The 17031-nt window shown below is 39.2% G+C and overlaps 1 protein-coding gene across 5 annotated transcripts in view; it reads right to left on the bottom strand.

Annotated features, from left to right (window-relative positions):
- Positions 1 to 16586, bottom strand: part of vav3b (vav 3 guanine nucleotide exchange factor b) — a 60725-nt gene extending 44139 nt beyond the window's left edge. For all 5 annotated transcript variants that reach the window (XM_064338654.1, XM_064338656.1, XM_064338655.1 and 2 more), the window contains exons 1-2: positions 16163 to 16586; positions 6802 to 6918 (exon numbers count right to left, since the gene is read on the bottom strand). In XM_064338654.1, coding sequence (XP_064194724.1) covers positions 6802 to 6918; positions 16163 to 16366 — 321 coding nt within the window. In that variant the 5' untranslated portion in view covers positions 16367 to 16586. The remainder of the gene's footprint in view (positions 1 to 6801; positions 6919 to 16162) is intronic.
- Positions 16587 to 17031: the final 445 nt, after the last annotated feature.

Raw genomic sequence — 17031 nt, 5'->3', positions numbered from 1 at the left:
ATGTATTTCTTGAATTGGCTTCACAGATGTGTTTCGTTAGGCAGGTGTATTCATTTGTGTCGAATGCAGAAGAGAGTTGATGTCGAGTCTTGATTGTAGACTTTGCAATTGCCTTTGGAGATTGTTGTTGGGGTATGACAACATGAGGAAGACAGCTGTGTCGATGCAAATTAAGCAGGCCGTCATAAGGCTCAGAAATGAAAATCAATCAATCAGGAACATTGCAAAAAACCCTGGGCATGCCCAAGTCACCGGTTTGGTTCATCATTAACAAGAAAAAAACAACTGGTGAACTCAATTATGTCAAAAGACCCGGTAGACCGAGGAAGAGCACTGTAGTGGATGATCGGAGAATACTCTGTATGGTGAAGAAAACCCCCCTGACAACAGCCCAACATATCAAAAACACTCTCCTGGATGCAGGTGTAGATGTGTCAAAGTCTACCATATGTAGAAGACTACACCAGCAGGACTACAGAAGGTACACTACAAGATGCAAACCACTGATAAGCCTGAAGAACAGAAAGGTGAGATTACAGTTTGCTAAAAAGCACCTAAATGAGCCCCAAGAGTTCTGGAACAAAGTCTTGTGGACAGATCAGACAAAGATTAACATGTACCAGAGTGATGGAAAGAGGAAAGTGTAGAGAAAAAAAGGAAATGCCCATGATCCAAAGCATACCACCTCATCCGTGAAAAATGGCAGAGGGGGTGTTATGGCTTGGGCCTGTATGGCTGCCAGTGGAACTTGTTTTCATCGATGATGTGACTGCAGACAGAAGTAGAACAATGAATTCTGAAGTCTACAGACATTTTATCTGCTCAGATAAAACCAAATGCCTCCAAACTCATTGGACGGCACTTCATCATGCAACAAGACAATGACCCGAAACATTCTGCTAGAGCAACGAAGGGGTTTTTGACGGCCAAAAAGTGGAAAATCCTTGACTGGCCGAGTCAATCGCCAGATCCAATCCAATTGAACATGTATTTTACATGCTGACGAGGAGACTGAAGGCAAAAAGTCCCCGAAACAAACAGGAACTGAAGATGGTTGCAGTACAGGCCTGGCAGAGCATCACCAGAGAAGATACCCAGCGTCTGGTGATGTCCATGCATCGCAGACTTCAAGCAGTCATTGCATGCAAAGGATATGCGACCAAATATTAAAAATAATTACTTTATTCTACATTATGTTAAACTGTCCAATATTTTTTTGATGCCCGAAAATGGGGGGGACTACGTACAAAAGGTTCTATAATTTCTAAACGGTTCATCCGATATGTATGAAAATACCCTCAAATTAAAGCTGACAGTCTGCACTTCAACCTCATCATCATTGTCACCATTGTATCCTTTCAAACTCAAAGTTCTAGAGTACAGAACCAAAATAACAAAAAATGTGTCACTGTCCAATGAATTATGGTGCTCACTGTATGCACCCAGTCATACCTATCATGTATACAGAATTTTGGTAATTTAGCCAAAAACCCCAACAATACATACTCAACATTAATATAAGAAGTGATTTTTATTATGCATAATGCAGCCGAGTTATGATTTGTCTGTTTTTTAAAACGTCTTGAAGTTGTTATGGAATATCAGTTTTATGTCACTTCAAGTAAAGTGGCCGATGTCAGGGTAATAGGTTTTCCAGACTGTTTATGTCCACAGTAACAGCAGGGAGGATTCTGAACAGTGCTCAGAGGCTAACAGTCCCAGCAGCCACCTAAAGATCCTGAGAAATGCAATAACAGCAGTCAGCATCAAATGTCCAGCACAGGCCACAATACCTTCAGCTGCCCTACACAATACATAGTGGGTTTTCCCTGCAAAGGACACTATTCATGCTGGTAAACAATCATCACCACTGGGTTATTAGAAATTGAACAATATATCCAATATTTCCAAGCACGTTGGGCATGGTCTTTTCCATGTCCTCCTTCTGAAACACTATAATCCTAGCATAAATAAATGTGGCACTATGTGGCTCTGAAGGGCTTTGGTTTTTTTTTGGTTTTTTTTTGTTGTTGTAAAAAAAACAGTGCCAACTGTGTCCACCTTAACTGAAGCAAAGGCATTCCTGCTCATGCTACAAGTCTGGCTGTGGCAGCAAGAAGCAACCTCAGAAACAAGAATAGTGTCCTTCTGACCAAGTGTACTTCTCTGTCAGACCACTAGGTCGGGAAAAGGCTATCAAACTTTGTCAAAGACTCTAAACTGTGCCTTGCCAGTTTTATGTTCCAAATGATACCAAAAACGGACTTCAGAAAACCTAAGTATGTAAACAGACAGACTACATTCTTGTTGTTTTTCTACTTTAAAAATTTAAGTTGAAAGTTCTCTACTTCTTGCATGCTGCGTGGTCACGAGATTGCACCAGGCCTGCAGCTCTGCCACCGGAGGAGTGACTAATACCTTGTTGTGGCCCACAGTCAGAGCAGGAAGGGAGAAGCTGTCACTGTTTGCTGTGTCCACACTGTGACCTGCTAGCATGGGAGGAGCACGCAGCAGGCTGGAGGGAGGGGACCAAAGGGAGAGCACACACACACACACACACACACACACACCTACACACACTAATGTACACGCATACATGCACATACACAGGCATAAAAATTCACACACAAATACAAATTAATCTATACATTTACTGTATACATGCATGTTCTCACAAACAAATAGACAAACACAATGCATACATGCATGCACATGCAAAGTCATGCATGCACACACACGCGCACTCACTCATACATTACAAACACCTTGATAGATGCACGTCCACTAACAAACAACCAAACTCATATATACTATATATGCTCGCACGCACACAGACACACACACACATACACACACGTACACACACACATGCAGACACACACACATCCACCTGGGCTCCCACTCCACAGCTAAGCCAGGAAATTCAAAGTGGTTGTCACATTATTCACTTCCCGTCTCTGGCTGCAGCCGACACTTTAAGTGGTAAAATTAGCCGGCTGTAAACCAACTCTCATCTATTGTTTCACACAGCTCACACCGGTCCACACAGACCTGCTGCTTATCTTCCCAACATACTCCTGCACACTGGCGTACCATTCCCCAAACAATAACTGCTCTAAAAGGGCAGCTTCCTGTCTTCCACTCAAAGCAAAGCCACCTGACCTTGAGTCACGGTGTAAGCAGGAATAAGAATAATAATGACCAAGCAAAATGGCTGTCATGTCATTAATTAAATGTATGCCTATATTTTCATAGACACTTGTCTGTTTCAAGCACAGGCTGGGCCCTATATTACAGTATGGGCAATGTCATTAGCTGAATATGTTGAGGAATCTTCCGTAGTGTGACTCATTTGGCCGACCATGGGTATTCTCTCTGAAATCAAGGTACAGTGGAGATACATTTATTTATTTTTTGTTCTTAGGGAACAAATTTCCCAAATGTACCCTGAAAGTACAATAATGTTCTATTTGGGTAGTAATATGTACCTTTTACATGCAAAAAATGTGCAAATAAACTATGTATTGCTGGTCAGTGGTATAATTGTACGTACCTATAGGGTACTACCCCAGTGACAAGCGTTTGTATCTTTATAGGCACTTATTCATACCATTTTCTGAGAGTGTAGTGGGCAATCACTGCACTGGCAGCTTATAACGATGCGACAGCACGAAAAGTCCAGGAGCAGTTGTCATTGATAGATATGCCTCTCCCTTGACCAATGTTAGCTCAGAGATTTCTATCAATAAAAAAATCAGGCAAGATATGAAGCTGCCAGCAACCCCAGAGGAAAGCTTAGGACCTGCTCGGTCAAAGTGAAAGAGCAGCTGGAAGCCAACAGGATATTAAAACTTGTCTGCCAAGATTCTACATCTAGCATGATAAAGATTCCTCAGGATTCCTCAAATATATTGGAAAACTCGAAAAACAAGATGCAATTTAATATTATCTCTATGCAGGCCTCGTACAGTTCGACACTGTTGCTATTGCGGTTCCTGCCCATCTCACAGTATATACACCAATCTTTACTTTCCACTAAGGGTTTACAGTAAGTGTTTATTTTATGTTCAGTGACACAGAGCAAGCAAACAATTCCACAGAGCAGAATTTTCCCAGGATGCCAAAATATTGATTTTATTACGCTGTAAAAAAAAGTTCTCAATATTTCAAGGCAACTTGCTTCAATAAGTTTTTTAGTTTTGAGCTTAACCTAATAGCTCAAAACTTGAAGTACCTTCCTATTTCCCCAAACCAAGCATCACCACCAAAGACGGTGGCAGGCAGTACAGTGCTCTTCATTTCAATAATCAAAGCTCACCAACACACAAACAAAAATATCTTTGCATTTAATTTTGTAAGCTTAACTCTTATATACAAATACCTATATCTTTACAAACCTTGATGAGAAAGGACACATTTCAGTAGGTTAAAAAAACTGAAAATGATTCTGGGTGTGTGCTATTTTCACTATTCTTTGCTGTTTTCCACAAGATTAGCACCATTCAATAACGTACATATTACAAATAAAAAAGGTGGAATTTTGCCCTTTAGTAAAGCCTTGTGGGTGGGGGAGGGAGAGGGGGTATTGGGGGTGGGTTTAGCAGAAGAGATCTGAGAGAGCTCTTGATTACAAATGACCTTGAGAGGTGAAACTGCTATAGATGAGACAGGACATTCTTCTGGTGTGAAAACACCACACAGCTTATGCTTTTCCTGTGCATGCATTATGTGGGCAAAGATAGAATAAGGCAGTTACAGACTCATAAAACCAGCAACTGATTATGTGTACAAAGAAATCAGGGGAAAATGAGACCACTATAAACCAATATAAACCACAGAGAACAAAAAAACCTTAAAATCATCAGCTGGGATTAAATTTTTTGACTTGTTCTATATTATCAATATTAAATTATTCCTTAATATATGTGAATGTGTCATAAACCTAAGTTTAATCCTAACCTCACTTCTCTGTTTAGTATTGGCTAGGCTGCGATAATATTGAGCCTTGGTGGACGGGCTTCCCTGAAACAGATGGCGTGTGAATGGAGTGTCAGCGTGACCCAGTGACCATCAGAGATCCGCCATCGGGGGACATCATTGATCAAACCACCAATGGTGTCTACAACCCCAGAAGCAGCTAAAAATGTCTAGGGAAATCCCGTCACCCCTGCGCATGATCACATGAAGAACTACTTAGATGCCCACACAGGCAGAAAATGCCTCCTCCAAGTAAACTGGGGCCATGTTCTAAAACACATACTTTCACACTATGTAGAACACATAAGGTAAAGTAAGGTAATTCAATAATGGCTGATGCATAAAGTAAGGGTTCTAAAAAGAGTGCGCATGCATAGAAATTCCTTGCATATATCCATAGTTATTCTCAGAAGTCTTTGCTACAGTATATGTTATTATTGTTAATATGTGTACACTTGCTGAAAAAATCAGTATTACAAGACATATTGGCAGCCAGAAGTTTGATATGCAATCAATTGTAACATTATTCTGTTTCCTTTGGTCTCCCCTGCCATGCATTTTGTTTTGGTGCTGCTGTTTTCTGTTTATTTTTGCAGCTGGAGTGGTGGATGCTGATGTCCCGTTGCGGGACAACCAAATTGGAGGATGCTGCTCGGGCGACGTGCAGGAGAAGAGACTCACACCATTGCCTAGCAACCGGACTGAAAGATGCTTATGACTGGGGACGTTGTGCACTGTTGCAGAGCACCAGAATTAAAAAGATGCAGGACTATAAATAGATAATCTGCATTGGCATCTGTCTTTCTGATTCTGATAACGCTGCACTTACAACTTTTCCTGCAATGAGCCTGCTAGATCACAGGTTGCAATGTGTAGACAGAAATTACCCCCAGTTCCTCTTTCGGAACATCTGCAAGGGATTTGTGACCGGATTTTGGACAAGCGGACCATTTTAACTTCGGCATGGGTTCTGTACCTCCACACGGTCTGTCCGGTGAGACCCCGCAACCTGCACTGTGCTTGTTCATGTAATGATAGTGTCATCTGGGGTTTCTTTGGGGTGGGTTAATATTGATGAGGCTTAGTGTTTAGTCCATTACCCTAAACTTGGTTAGTGTAACGCAGGTGGTTTTGGGAAATAACATCAATATAGATCTAAGCTAAATTTCACAGCGAGGTGATGGCATGAATGTGTCCCACCACATGTGTTTTTAAGAAGCTCACATTATTTGTGTACATACCCAGAAGTACACATGGCAATACATGCTATCAAGCGCAGAAGTATCTAGGCTGTTTTTTGGAACACAACCCATGTTTGCTTGACTCATTCACATGACAGCTGGCACTGTTGTCTCACTGCAGCAGGACCATCTTTAATTAAGTCAACTCCAGACTGCACTGAGCTCCCAGCAGGGGGACAATGATTTTAATCAAGTGAGTCCAGGCACAGATTCAAATAATAGCTGGAGATAATGAGGCGTGGCAAAGCCATCCATCCACTTTATTCTGAAGAGTGCAAACCGGCCATTAACACAATCAACATTTGTTTTGATTCAGTACAGACAGAGGCATTACTGAATTCTTACACCACTGTGAGTCGCTGCGGGTGGGTGGTACATCTATTCTACCTGATGCACATATACAAATTTAAAAGCATAAATGTAAGGCTCTGCTTTCATAAATGTAAGGCTCTGCTTGGGGAGATGGCGCATTATTCGACAGCTTTTCCTGTCAAATGTTCATACCCCGCAGCTTTCTCTGACACTGAGCACAGTCAATGAGGAAAAGAGCAATAGTGAAAGAAACATATCAGCAGGCCGTTACCTTTCCAAAGTCCCGGACATCAAACAGGTCAAATGCCTCGAACAGTTCACTCTTCTTCATGGCGAATATTTCCCAGCAGGCATTCAAGAATGTCCGAATGTTCTTCAGGCAGAGGAACTAGAATAGCAGGAGCAGCAACAATATATTTACAGTATGCACAGGGGTACATCCACACACTGGAACAGTGTTTTAAGAGGATGAGGCTTCAGCAGCCATTCAGACATCAGATTTAGGTTTATGGTGATTAAGTATTAACAAATTAATATTAACATATGAATCAAGAAGGGTAACAAAGAAAACACTTTGATTTGCAATTTGATTGTCGGTATCTTTATTGAAATGTTATACAAAACTAATCATTCAAATACATTTGGAAAAATGTAAAACACTTTATAAAATTGTCATTCAGGCAGTGTGAGGCTAGCTCTTAATATACACTGCTTCTGAAACATACCCATTAGAACCATTTTTCAGGGTTTGATCGCACACCTGACAAAGCTTGTGCAAGTTGTAAACATATACAAATGGTCGGACGTCACAGTACTATAATAATGTAGTTCAAAAAGTATAGAAGACTAGCACTTAAAACTCACAATCATTTATTCAAGATTATCTTGTTGGAATACAGTCTGACACTAAGACATGCAGAAGTGCACTAGCTGGCATATTTGCCTTTGGTTTGGCAGATGAAAGTACTGCCCACATTCAACATACTGTATCTAGGTCAATATGTGTGCTTTGGTTTACAGAAAATCTTCAAAAGGTTAGGACAAACACACTCAACATATAAATTTGTCCCGTTTCCTGGATGTCCCTTGAACATTTTTTTGTCATAAGAAAATACAAAAATATAATTACCGAAATGACCCTGCACACGTCAAACACACTAGAGACAATGCTTTTTGACCACGTCAGATTTTCTTCTTTGGCACCTCTTCCATTATGTTACGGCTCGCATTAACTGTATTATTCCAGTTCAAAGTCATTTTAATTTTGGATAGCCATTCATGGTGACTTTGTTATGGAAGTTAGTCATCTTAAATCAGGGATTTCCACAAATTATTAAAATGATATTTTATATTTTAACGTTGTCATTTTATTCATTTTGGAAAAGTACTATTTAACACTGTCTTCACTCTAAATGAAGGTTGTCCAATGAAATCTTCCCAGGTACCTGGAACCCTCGTCATCTCACTGCAGGATGTGGTCATGGCAGAGGTTAGTTGGAAAAAGAACCTGCGATTAAACAGTCGATCACACAAGTCAAAGCTGGTATTGTAAGTGACCGATCAAAGGAGTCAAGATATCAGCCACTCTCGCAATGCCTCAAAACTGTACTAATCTACTTGACTCACGAGCAGGCGAAAACCAAGTTCATGCACGTCACAGCTCAACGCTCGTGGGACTGCATTTTTTGACACAAAACAGAAATATTCCCTTGCATGGATGCTGATAAGGTTTCCTCTACCACCCTGTAAAGCAATTGTAAAATACAATGTTTCACTAATTCAAACACTACTGGCATATGAATAATATATACTCCCAAATCAATACCTTCGACCAATAAACTGCACCAACATTACGAGGAAGATTCTATGTGTAGATATGCTTTTTTCATAATAAATCTCACCAATACACAAAAGATAGTAAGGCTTGCCACAGATAGAGTAAAATAAACACGCTAGAATAAATAAACTCTTAAAAAGGAACTTTATATCTTGGCACTCTAATTTAACCAATATCAAAATCCGCAAAGACTCAAAGCATTCCATATTAAAGTCTCAACTCAAGTGATTATATCATTCAGCACCAGTTTTACCAGTCTGCTTGCTATTATGACTGAAAAATATGTTTATTAGTTTAGTTCAACTTCTTAAAAGTTCAAAAATTCTGTCTATCCTTTGTCTTTTAGCAGGATATCTTCATAAGTTATAAACAGATTTGAGTGACACTTTGTGGAAAACTAGGTCATGGGGCAAGGAAGTCAAAGAAGGAGCATGACAGTGGGCATGGCTTCCCACAAAGGCATAAAACTTCTGAATGGATTCATGTAACACCATGAACGTTTGTGTGCCTACTAGATATTACAGGCAAGCCATTATTGGCCCACTCAAACAAATTGGGTACTAGAGAGCTCATTTGTGACCACTGAACATGTGTAGTGTTGATTGGCCTTGTGATATTATTGGCCCAATAAAACAAATTGTGGTGCTGGAGAGCTCATTTCTGGCCACCGAACAAATGCAGTGCTCATCGGCCATGTGCTGGTCTGATAATTGGCTAAAATGCTTAACAGTGGCTAGAATTTAAACAGGTATATGTCATGCTCGATTTGAGATACAGTAATGAAAATACATGCATCTCCTGATGTGGACATGGAAGAAATTATCATGAATGTGAAACTGGGGCATCTTGACAATTGCATAGTGTTGGCGGATGTATGCGCTCTAGTGCATGCCAACTTCTAGTTTATGCATGTTTTTAATTGAAGCAGAACCATGACTTCATTCTTTAATTGAAAGGGTTCCTTGTTTTTGTTGCCTAGCTTGAATGGCTACATAGCCATAGTTCCTTATTATTATAAGGAATTATAATTAGTCATAAGTCTGGGCTAAAACTCACCATGAGATTGACATTCATTTTACTGGAACATAAATCAGCACAGAGGGCAAACAGCTTTAATTTGAAGCTTTACAAAACCCACAGCCAAATGTGGGTATTGCTTTAGTTAGCCATGGTTGTCTCCACACAACCAGTAGAACAAACAGTAATAATAGCAGGTAGCAGTAGTTCACAAAATCAGTCATAAAATCCGTTTTAGATCAGTCGTAAAGAGAAATAATTTGGCTCATCTGATTTCTGAGGTGCGATAACATCCAAAACCAATGGCAAGCCCTACACCACACCTAGGTACCTTGGTATTTCTTTAAGTCCCAGAAATGTGGCCATTTTGTTTCAGACTGAGATTTAAATTTCAGTTTCGAATGCACTTGGACATAAAACTGCCTTTTAGGCCTAAGAGTGATATACAATACAATAACTGATCTGTGAACATGTGTTTTCAATTGAAAAAGTGATTTTTCAGCTGGAGTTCCTCTAATTCCACCCGACTTTGACAGAAGACTTAGTATGTCCTGATCAGCACAAACGGATCAGTCAGTTCTTTCACTTCTTGTTATTTATAATTTATACAAATATTTCAGTGTAAAAATGCGTTTCAATGGTGACTCCAAGGCACAAACCAAAGCGCCAGAGAACAGCAACTTAACTACTTAATGCTACTTAATAACAGTGCACTGCACTCAGTTTCCTTTATCCATTTTCACTCCACTCCTAGCTTGAGTCACACAATGAAAAAGGCCATTTATTTTCAGGAGTGCTTTGAGATACACTGCTTTTACAGTTGTGCACTGAAAGCCTCTTGGAGTGGAAGCTCCTCCATTGCTGTAGGCTATATTTCTCTGGGTCTAGTTAATTATGTGTTTATGTCCGTGCCCCTGGTTCTTCAAACTGAATCCATTTCCACTGCAATAACAATGAAAGAATGATGACCAAACCTGGATATTATTGTCAAAAAAAGGGTGTACAGGAACCCCCCACATATGTGAAGGTGCCTCGGGAGTTCCATGTCAAAATCCATTTTAAGACACAGCTTATAATTTCATATTTCATAAATGCCATATTTTAGAGTTTCAGATCTTTATTTTGTACAGCTGAAACACACCCTCTGCAATATTGAAATCATTAAAAATAATTCAGTGGTTGTAATATAAGGACATCGCTACTTAGACATGGCTGAATAAACTAGTGTGTTTAATGGACACTGCACTGTAGCCTGTAGTGACTATTGGATAAACATATGATGGGGGTCCACAGCTCGAGAACGTTGTCATATTAGGGGGCTTTCTAATAAAAAATCCTCGGATTCCCCTGGTCTAATAAGTGGGCCAATATCAAAATGCTGGCTCTGGCCCTCCCACTGATGTAAAATGAGCAAACTCATGCTACCACAGTATTGTTGCTACAAGTAATATACATGGGACTTCATGGCTTTGTAATACTTTGTAAGCAAGGTTAATTTGTTGGTTTAGACTACTGTATTTAAGATGGACTGTTGTTATACATCACCTTACCACTAAAGATAATCTAAGACAGGACTGCAATGTGTTATAATCAAGATAAAAATGTGGCCAGATCAACAGTGGGTTGTTGAAACACACCTACTCACTATTGAAAATTTAGCATTTCTGTCCTCTTGACGCTGTAGCCTAACCACAGCGATATTTTAAACTGTTAATCTAATATAAAATGACAGAATGAAATTGTCAGTATTCATGCATCACTTTCAAACTGGATGACTAACCATGGATGGTTATAGTATTTTATGCAGTGTTGGCTGCTCATTTCAATACAGGAAATTGCTTATAAGTTCATCTCTTGTCATCTCTACAGGGTTGGAGTCCTGATCGATGTGGTCACTTCTGGCACTACGATATTTACTCACTCTAGTGTGTTTCTTTTGCACCTCTGCACCTTGACCTAATGCACTTGTTGTACGTCGCTCTGGATAAGAGCGTCTGCTAAATGCCTGTAATGTAATGCAATGTAATGTAATCCCAGGTTACCACAGACATTGAATATAGAGTTTTGTGAACAGTATAAATTTAACTACATTTTGCCCCACAGTTATGCTGTCCAAATAGGGTTGTAAGTGCACTCATATTGCTCAGGCTCTGGTGGCGACAGTATGTCAGTGTAATTGAGGTCACCTCATTTGATAAACCAGCCTTGGGCAGTCTCATCTGGGGCCATATTTTGGCCGCTCATCATTTACACCCTACATACCTCTGAGCAGCAGAATTTCATATTGTGTTACACGTGCACACATTATTGACCCTTATCAAATGGGGTGGGGTGGGGTATTCTCACCAGTTGGAGGACAGCATACATTTAATGCTGAAAGAAAAACTACATTTAAATTCAAACATTCCCAACAGTAGTAAGTCCAATCCACTGTTACAGCATTACAGTTTGCTAACAAATATCACTTGAGGACATAAAATTGTTTATGAGTGCTGTTTTCAACAACAAACAAAGTCACTTCCCTGCGGGTATGTTCTCAGGGGTCCTTATGTCACATTATGTCATAAAGCTTTCTTCAACAAATTATTTTGTAATATTACTCATCTATTAATTTAACATGAGAGAGACTTTCCTTAATGTTTGTTCCTTGAACAAAGGCATAAAAACCCAAGCAACTCACCTTGTTTTAATTTGGACTGTACATCCAAGCTGGTTGTAAATTTAATCCCATTTACTGTGTTTTGCTGCTCTGTAATTATGCAAAATAAAAGCTCTGAGAACTATGCACTAAAAGACAAGTGCCAGTGCCTTTGTGTGATTGGTGTGTTCAGCTGATTACTTTACAAGGAGTTTGCTTTCAGATACTTCATTAAAAATTAACAGCAAATTCCAATGAGAAAGACATGAAGTGATATATAGTACTGTGATCTAATGGAGACTTCCTTTTTCAGACAATCTACCTGTGTGCTCTTTTCCTGAACTTTGTTCAAGGATATAACGGCAGTCCTGCACCATTCAGGTTTCAGTTCCATTGCCAAGGCACAATGCCACACTGAGGGTAAAACTATATACGATGAAATGTGGATTATCATGAATACCCTACGACCACAGATCTTCTTAAATGTTACCCACATTTCTCCACGTGTGCTACTCTAGTCCAGTAGTTATGTTGCCAGTGTAAAATCTGCAACAGATTTAGACCCAGCCAGGTGAAGTAAATACATACGTATATAACTGCTGTAATGGCTCTATCTGCCATTTATACGGGGGCGATATAGCTCAGGAGGTAAGAGCAGTTGTCTGGCAGTCAGAGGGCTGCCGATTCGATCCCCTGCCCTGGGTGTGTCGAAGTGTCCCTGAGCAAGACACCTAACCCCTAATTGCTCCCAACGAGCTGATTGGCGCCTTGCATGGCAGCCTTTCGCCGTTGGTGTGTGAGTGTGTGTGTGTGAATGGGTGAATGAGAGGCATCAATTGTAAAGCGCTTTGGATATATAAATATATAGATAAAAGCGCTATATAAATGCAGTCCATTTGCCATTTATACAGATCTGTGCTATTAAGCTTTAAATTTCTTATCAGTTCATTGGTTTTATCACTTATAATTTCCTAAAAACTGAAATTACACCCAGATTTTAAACTTTTTTTTAGCAACACACACGTAAAGCATGCCAATATAGCATTTATTTGTATATAACTTATTTTAGACAAAAAGGTAACTGCAATCTTCACGTGGGTTCCTATTCAAGCCTTTCCTCCGAAAGTTGAGTTGAAATGTTGAAACAGAGGGGCTTGGAGCTCAGCTTAGCTTTTGTAGTTCCCTAAAAACCAGTCCGTCAAAAGAGTTTTGAACAGTCTTCCTCTTTGTCCCACACTGTCACATCAGAGTGGTGTTTGGGGCGTGGGGGTTGTACTGGATTGTACAGAGGCAACAGGAAGGGCAGACAATTATTAACATCAAAACTCGTAGGTAACACCTAGTGTTACGGTTACCTACAAACTAGATAGAGTCCAGCACCATATCAAGCCTGGTCTTCAAAAACCCCCAGTTTCTGCCTCTTCTACATTACCTGGAAACTCACTGTGTGAAAAAATAGTTCCTAATGTCTGTGCAGAATTTACCCCTTGCCAATTTCCATTCATGCTTCCTCGTTCTACTAACAGAATTCAAGTATCTCTTGTAGTTCACCTTGTTAATCCCTTTTATGAACTTAAAAGCCTCAATCAAATCACCCCTAAGTCTCATTTTACTTAGCTTGAAGAGATAAAGCATAAAGCAAGATAAAGCAAGTTTTTACTCATAATTTTTATCTTTCATAGCACTATCTAATAAAACATGCAATTGCTGCCAATACCAGTGCTATTATAATCTGATATTTAACATAGCATATACTATCAATAAAACTAGGATGTTTAATACTGAATTTTATTGTACATGCTGTAAATAATCATATGATATTTAATACAGTATAACAGTGTAGCCGTGCTACAAAAGTAACACAAAGTTAGGAAAGGAGAAAATGTAAGAGAAAAACTACTGATTCAGTAAACCGGGCCCTTCATCTCAAATTGACTATTTTGACCTTTTACGGTAAACTTTGATATCCAATCACAATGTTCTGTGGTAGGAATATAATAATTTATAGAAATAAAGACAAAAAGCATTTTAAAATAAACCCCATGGAGGGAATTTTTGTTTACGCCTACAAATTTATCATCAAGTAAGCATTCTTTATAAGGCACATTTAGAAACAATTGGTACATTCAACCAAACCTTTTTTAAGGGGTCTTCCTCTAACAGATCCTTGGGGGCTAATCTATTTCATTAATTGTAACATTATCAAAATAGAATTGTAATTTCAACATGACTGTTACTGCAATGCAACAACAAAGCTAATGTAACATAACGATAATGGTGCCTTCTTTTTTAAAAGTACATAATATGCTAGACCTTCCCCAATCTGTGTGAGATGTACAGAAACAGCACACCGTGTCTTATTCTTCAGAATAAATAATTAGCCTGGGACTAATCAGATATTTTTTTCCATCTTTATGACTGCATCCTCAGACTTATATTACAATATCAAGCATTGTAACAACTATTGTCTCATTTTATTTATTTATTTATTTATTTATTTATTTATTTAACATTGCCAGCATCATTTCAGGATGATACACTATTAATAATTATACAACAGAGCACTATTTCAAAAAAAATTAGGAATGATTTGGCTTTGGTGTAGCTTAGTTAATTTATGTTTTCATGGTTTAAAATGTGTTGCTTTATGTATGAGGAATTATAATTATACAGTAATACTTAATGTGTAAAGCATGTTAAAATTATAAACTGCTCAATAGCAGTGACTAGCCAGTCATTACGCAATTCTATTGTGTACTGAACTCAAAACTTGAAAAATAAATATTTTGAAATATCAAGAGCATTTTTCCACACAAAAATTAAATAACAAATGCATTAATTGGTCTGCCTTAACCATCATATGAATGCTGGTAAACAGAGTGGCATTGCTAATTCTGAGTTGTGTTGAATCCAGCGCAGTTGTCACCATGGATTATGTTGTCCGTCACAAAGCTTACCCTGTTATGTTGTAGAACACAATGTCTGCCTAAGGGCTTCGAAAAGGACAGCTTGGCTGAGTGTGAAGAGGCAACTAGTCCTTTAAAGGCCCCACTACCTCATTTGTATGAAAGTGAAATGCATATGTTTGTAGCAACATGGCAAATACAAAACTTCTGCAATAGTAGTAAGTTATATCATGCAGTGATGGTTATCTCATCAGCGTGTAACTCAGCTATACATGAGATTGATTAGGTCAGCTTTTCCATAAGAAAATTAATGTGCGTGTCTGTGTCAATATTTTTTTATTTAAATGTGCCTATCATGTTTTTCAAATGTAAATAGACAGCATATCACATTTCAGGACAGGGAAAACAGTGGTATGAGCATGTGAAAGGCCGTTTCCTCATATTAGACAGATAGGGAACTCCTCATAGGGATCTGTGATGTCTGCACATCCATAAAATGGTAAGCATTTTGAATTATATTCCTTTGTTTTCAAATGAAAATTTCAATTTCTCTGTTTCTGTAGGCCTACCACATCACAGCACTGCTGTTACATGTTGGTCTGGTTTCGCTGATTCCATGGTGCACAGCATAAGCGCCTTGTCACTTTTCTCGGTCATTTTAAAAATATAATTAAATAATTAAAAGCAATTTGCATTTACTGATTTTCATTGTCTTTTTAATAGATAAATCTTCCTCTTCGAGTCATTAGGCCTACTTATGGATTAATTATTTCGGTGGATTCTTCTATATAGTGTTTGGTGTGGGGGGGACTGTGTGGTTGCTCCATATATGTTCTCAAAGCAAACTAAAAATAAAGTATGCCTTGAGAATATTCATATATATACGCTACTATGTATGTCGAGCTATACGCACAGAGAATAAGGTTGTATCAGATAATCTAATGGCATTTTTGTAGAGTAGGCAAACAGGCTATAACTTTGTTTCAAAAATGAAATCTAGAGCGAGACTGAAGACATGCCCAGTTTCCTTTTCATACGCGTTTACCTATAGGCTACAACAAGCAAAAAAAACACGGCGTCTGGTTAACTTTACGCTCGCAAAAGCGTTGTTGTTGGCTACATGTTGTTGTACATTATCAGACTGTTACGCGCGTGCAAGCTAGTTAAAAGCAAAAACAACGCTTGAGTGACCATTATGCCTGCTACCTTGTTACAATGCGAACGGAAACCGTACCTGTGACATCTGCGGCCGGAGGTTGATCTCTTTCAGATTTATGGACTTGGGTCGCAGGTTGTTTAGAAGCTGGCACAAAAGGACCCCATCCCGAAGCGTTTGGGCTAAATCGAATACCTGGGCAGTCTCCCATGTGACCCGGTGGTTCGGTGGCAGCACCTTGCAACTGATCAGCCACAGCGCGCATTGCCTCCAGTACTCCATCGCTTCTTTGTTGAACAAGAAAGCCAATTACTCAGTAAAAACTTACCGAACTAGCTGTCAGACTCAAATAGATTCGCCTACAGCTGTAGACACTATACGTATTACCACATGCACTTCCCACTTGTGCATCAGAGAGATGCGCTTACATAGCCTATTGATATATGGTTTGCTCGCTGCAAGCGAGCCGTGATGGCTTGCGTTTCTGGTTTAGCTCTCTCTCTCTCTCTCTCTCTCTCTCTCTCTCTCTCTCTCCCCTCTCTCTCTCCTCTCTCTCTCTCTCTCCTCTCCTCTCCTCGATTCTCTCCTTAGTCTCTCGTGTCGCGTCGCTCTCTCTTGCTCTTTTTTTACGTTGCTCGAAGTGCTAGGGCCTTTAAGATACGGTGTGCAAAGCGTGACATGTTTTCTTTTAGGTTGAGATGTAGCGACATACGCTATCAATACAGTTCATAGACGAACCTGACACGAGTTAATTAATTTATCATTTGGGGAACAATACGAGGCGTTTTTATTTATTTATTTATTTATTTATTTATTTATTTATTTATTTTATAACAAACATATTTTGCAAAATTGATTTCCTCAGAACTTGGTTTTCACAGTATGTAGGCTACAAATGTGCAATCTATGGATCAGACCTGGGGTTAAAAAATTTTATAATTCATCTT

This window comes from Anguilla rostrata, chromosome 6 (genome assembly GCF_018555375.3).
Source record: "Anguilla rostrata isolate EN2019 chromosome 6, ASM1855537v3, whole genome shotgun sequence".
NCBI classification, from domain to species: Eukaryota; Metazoa; Chordata; class Actinopteri; order Anguilliformes; family Anguillidae; genus Anguilla; species Anguilla rostrata.
This window is presented reverse-complemented; position numbering and strand designations above follow the sequence as displayed.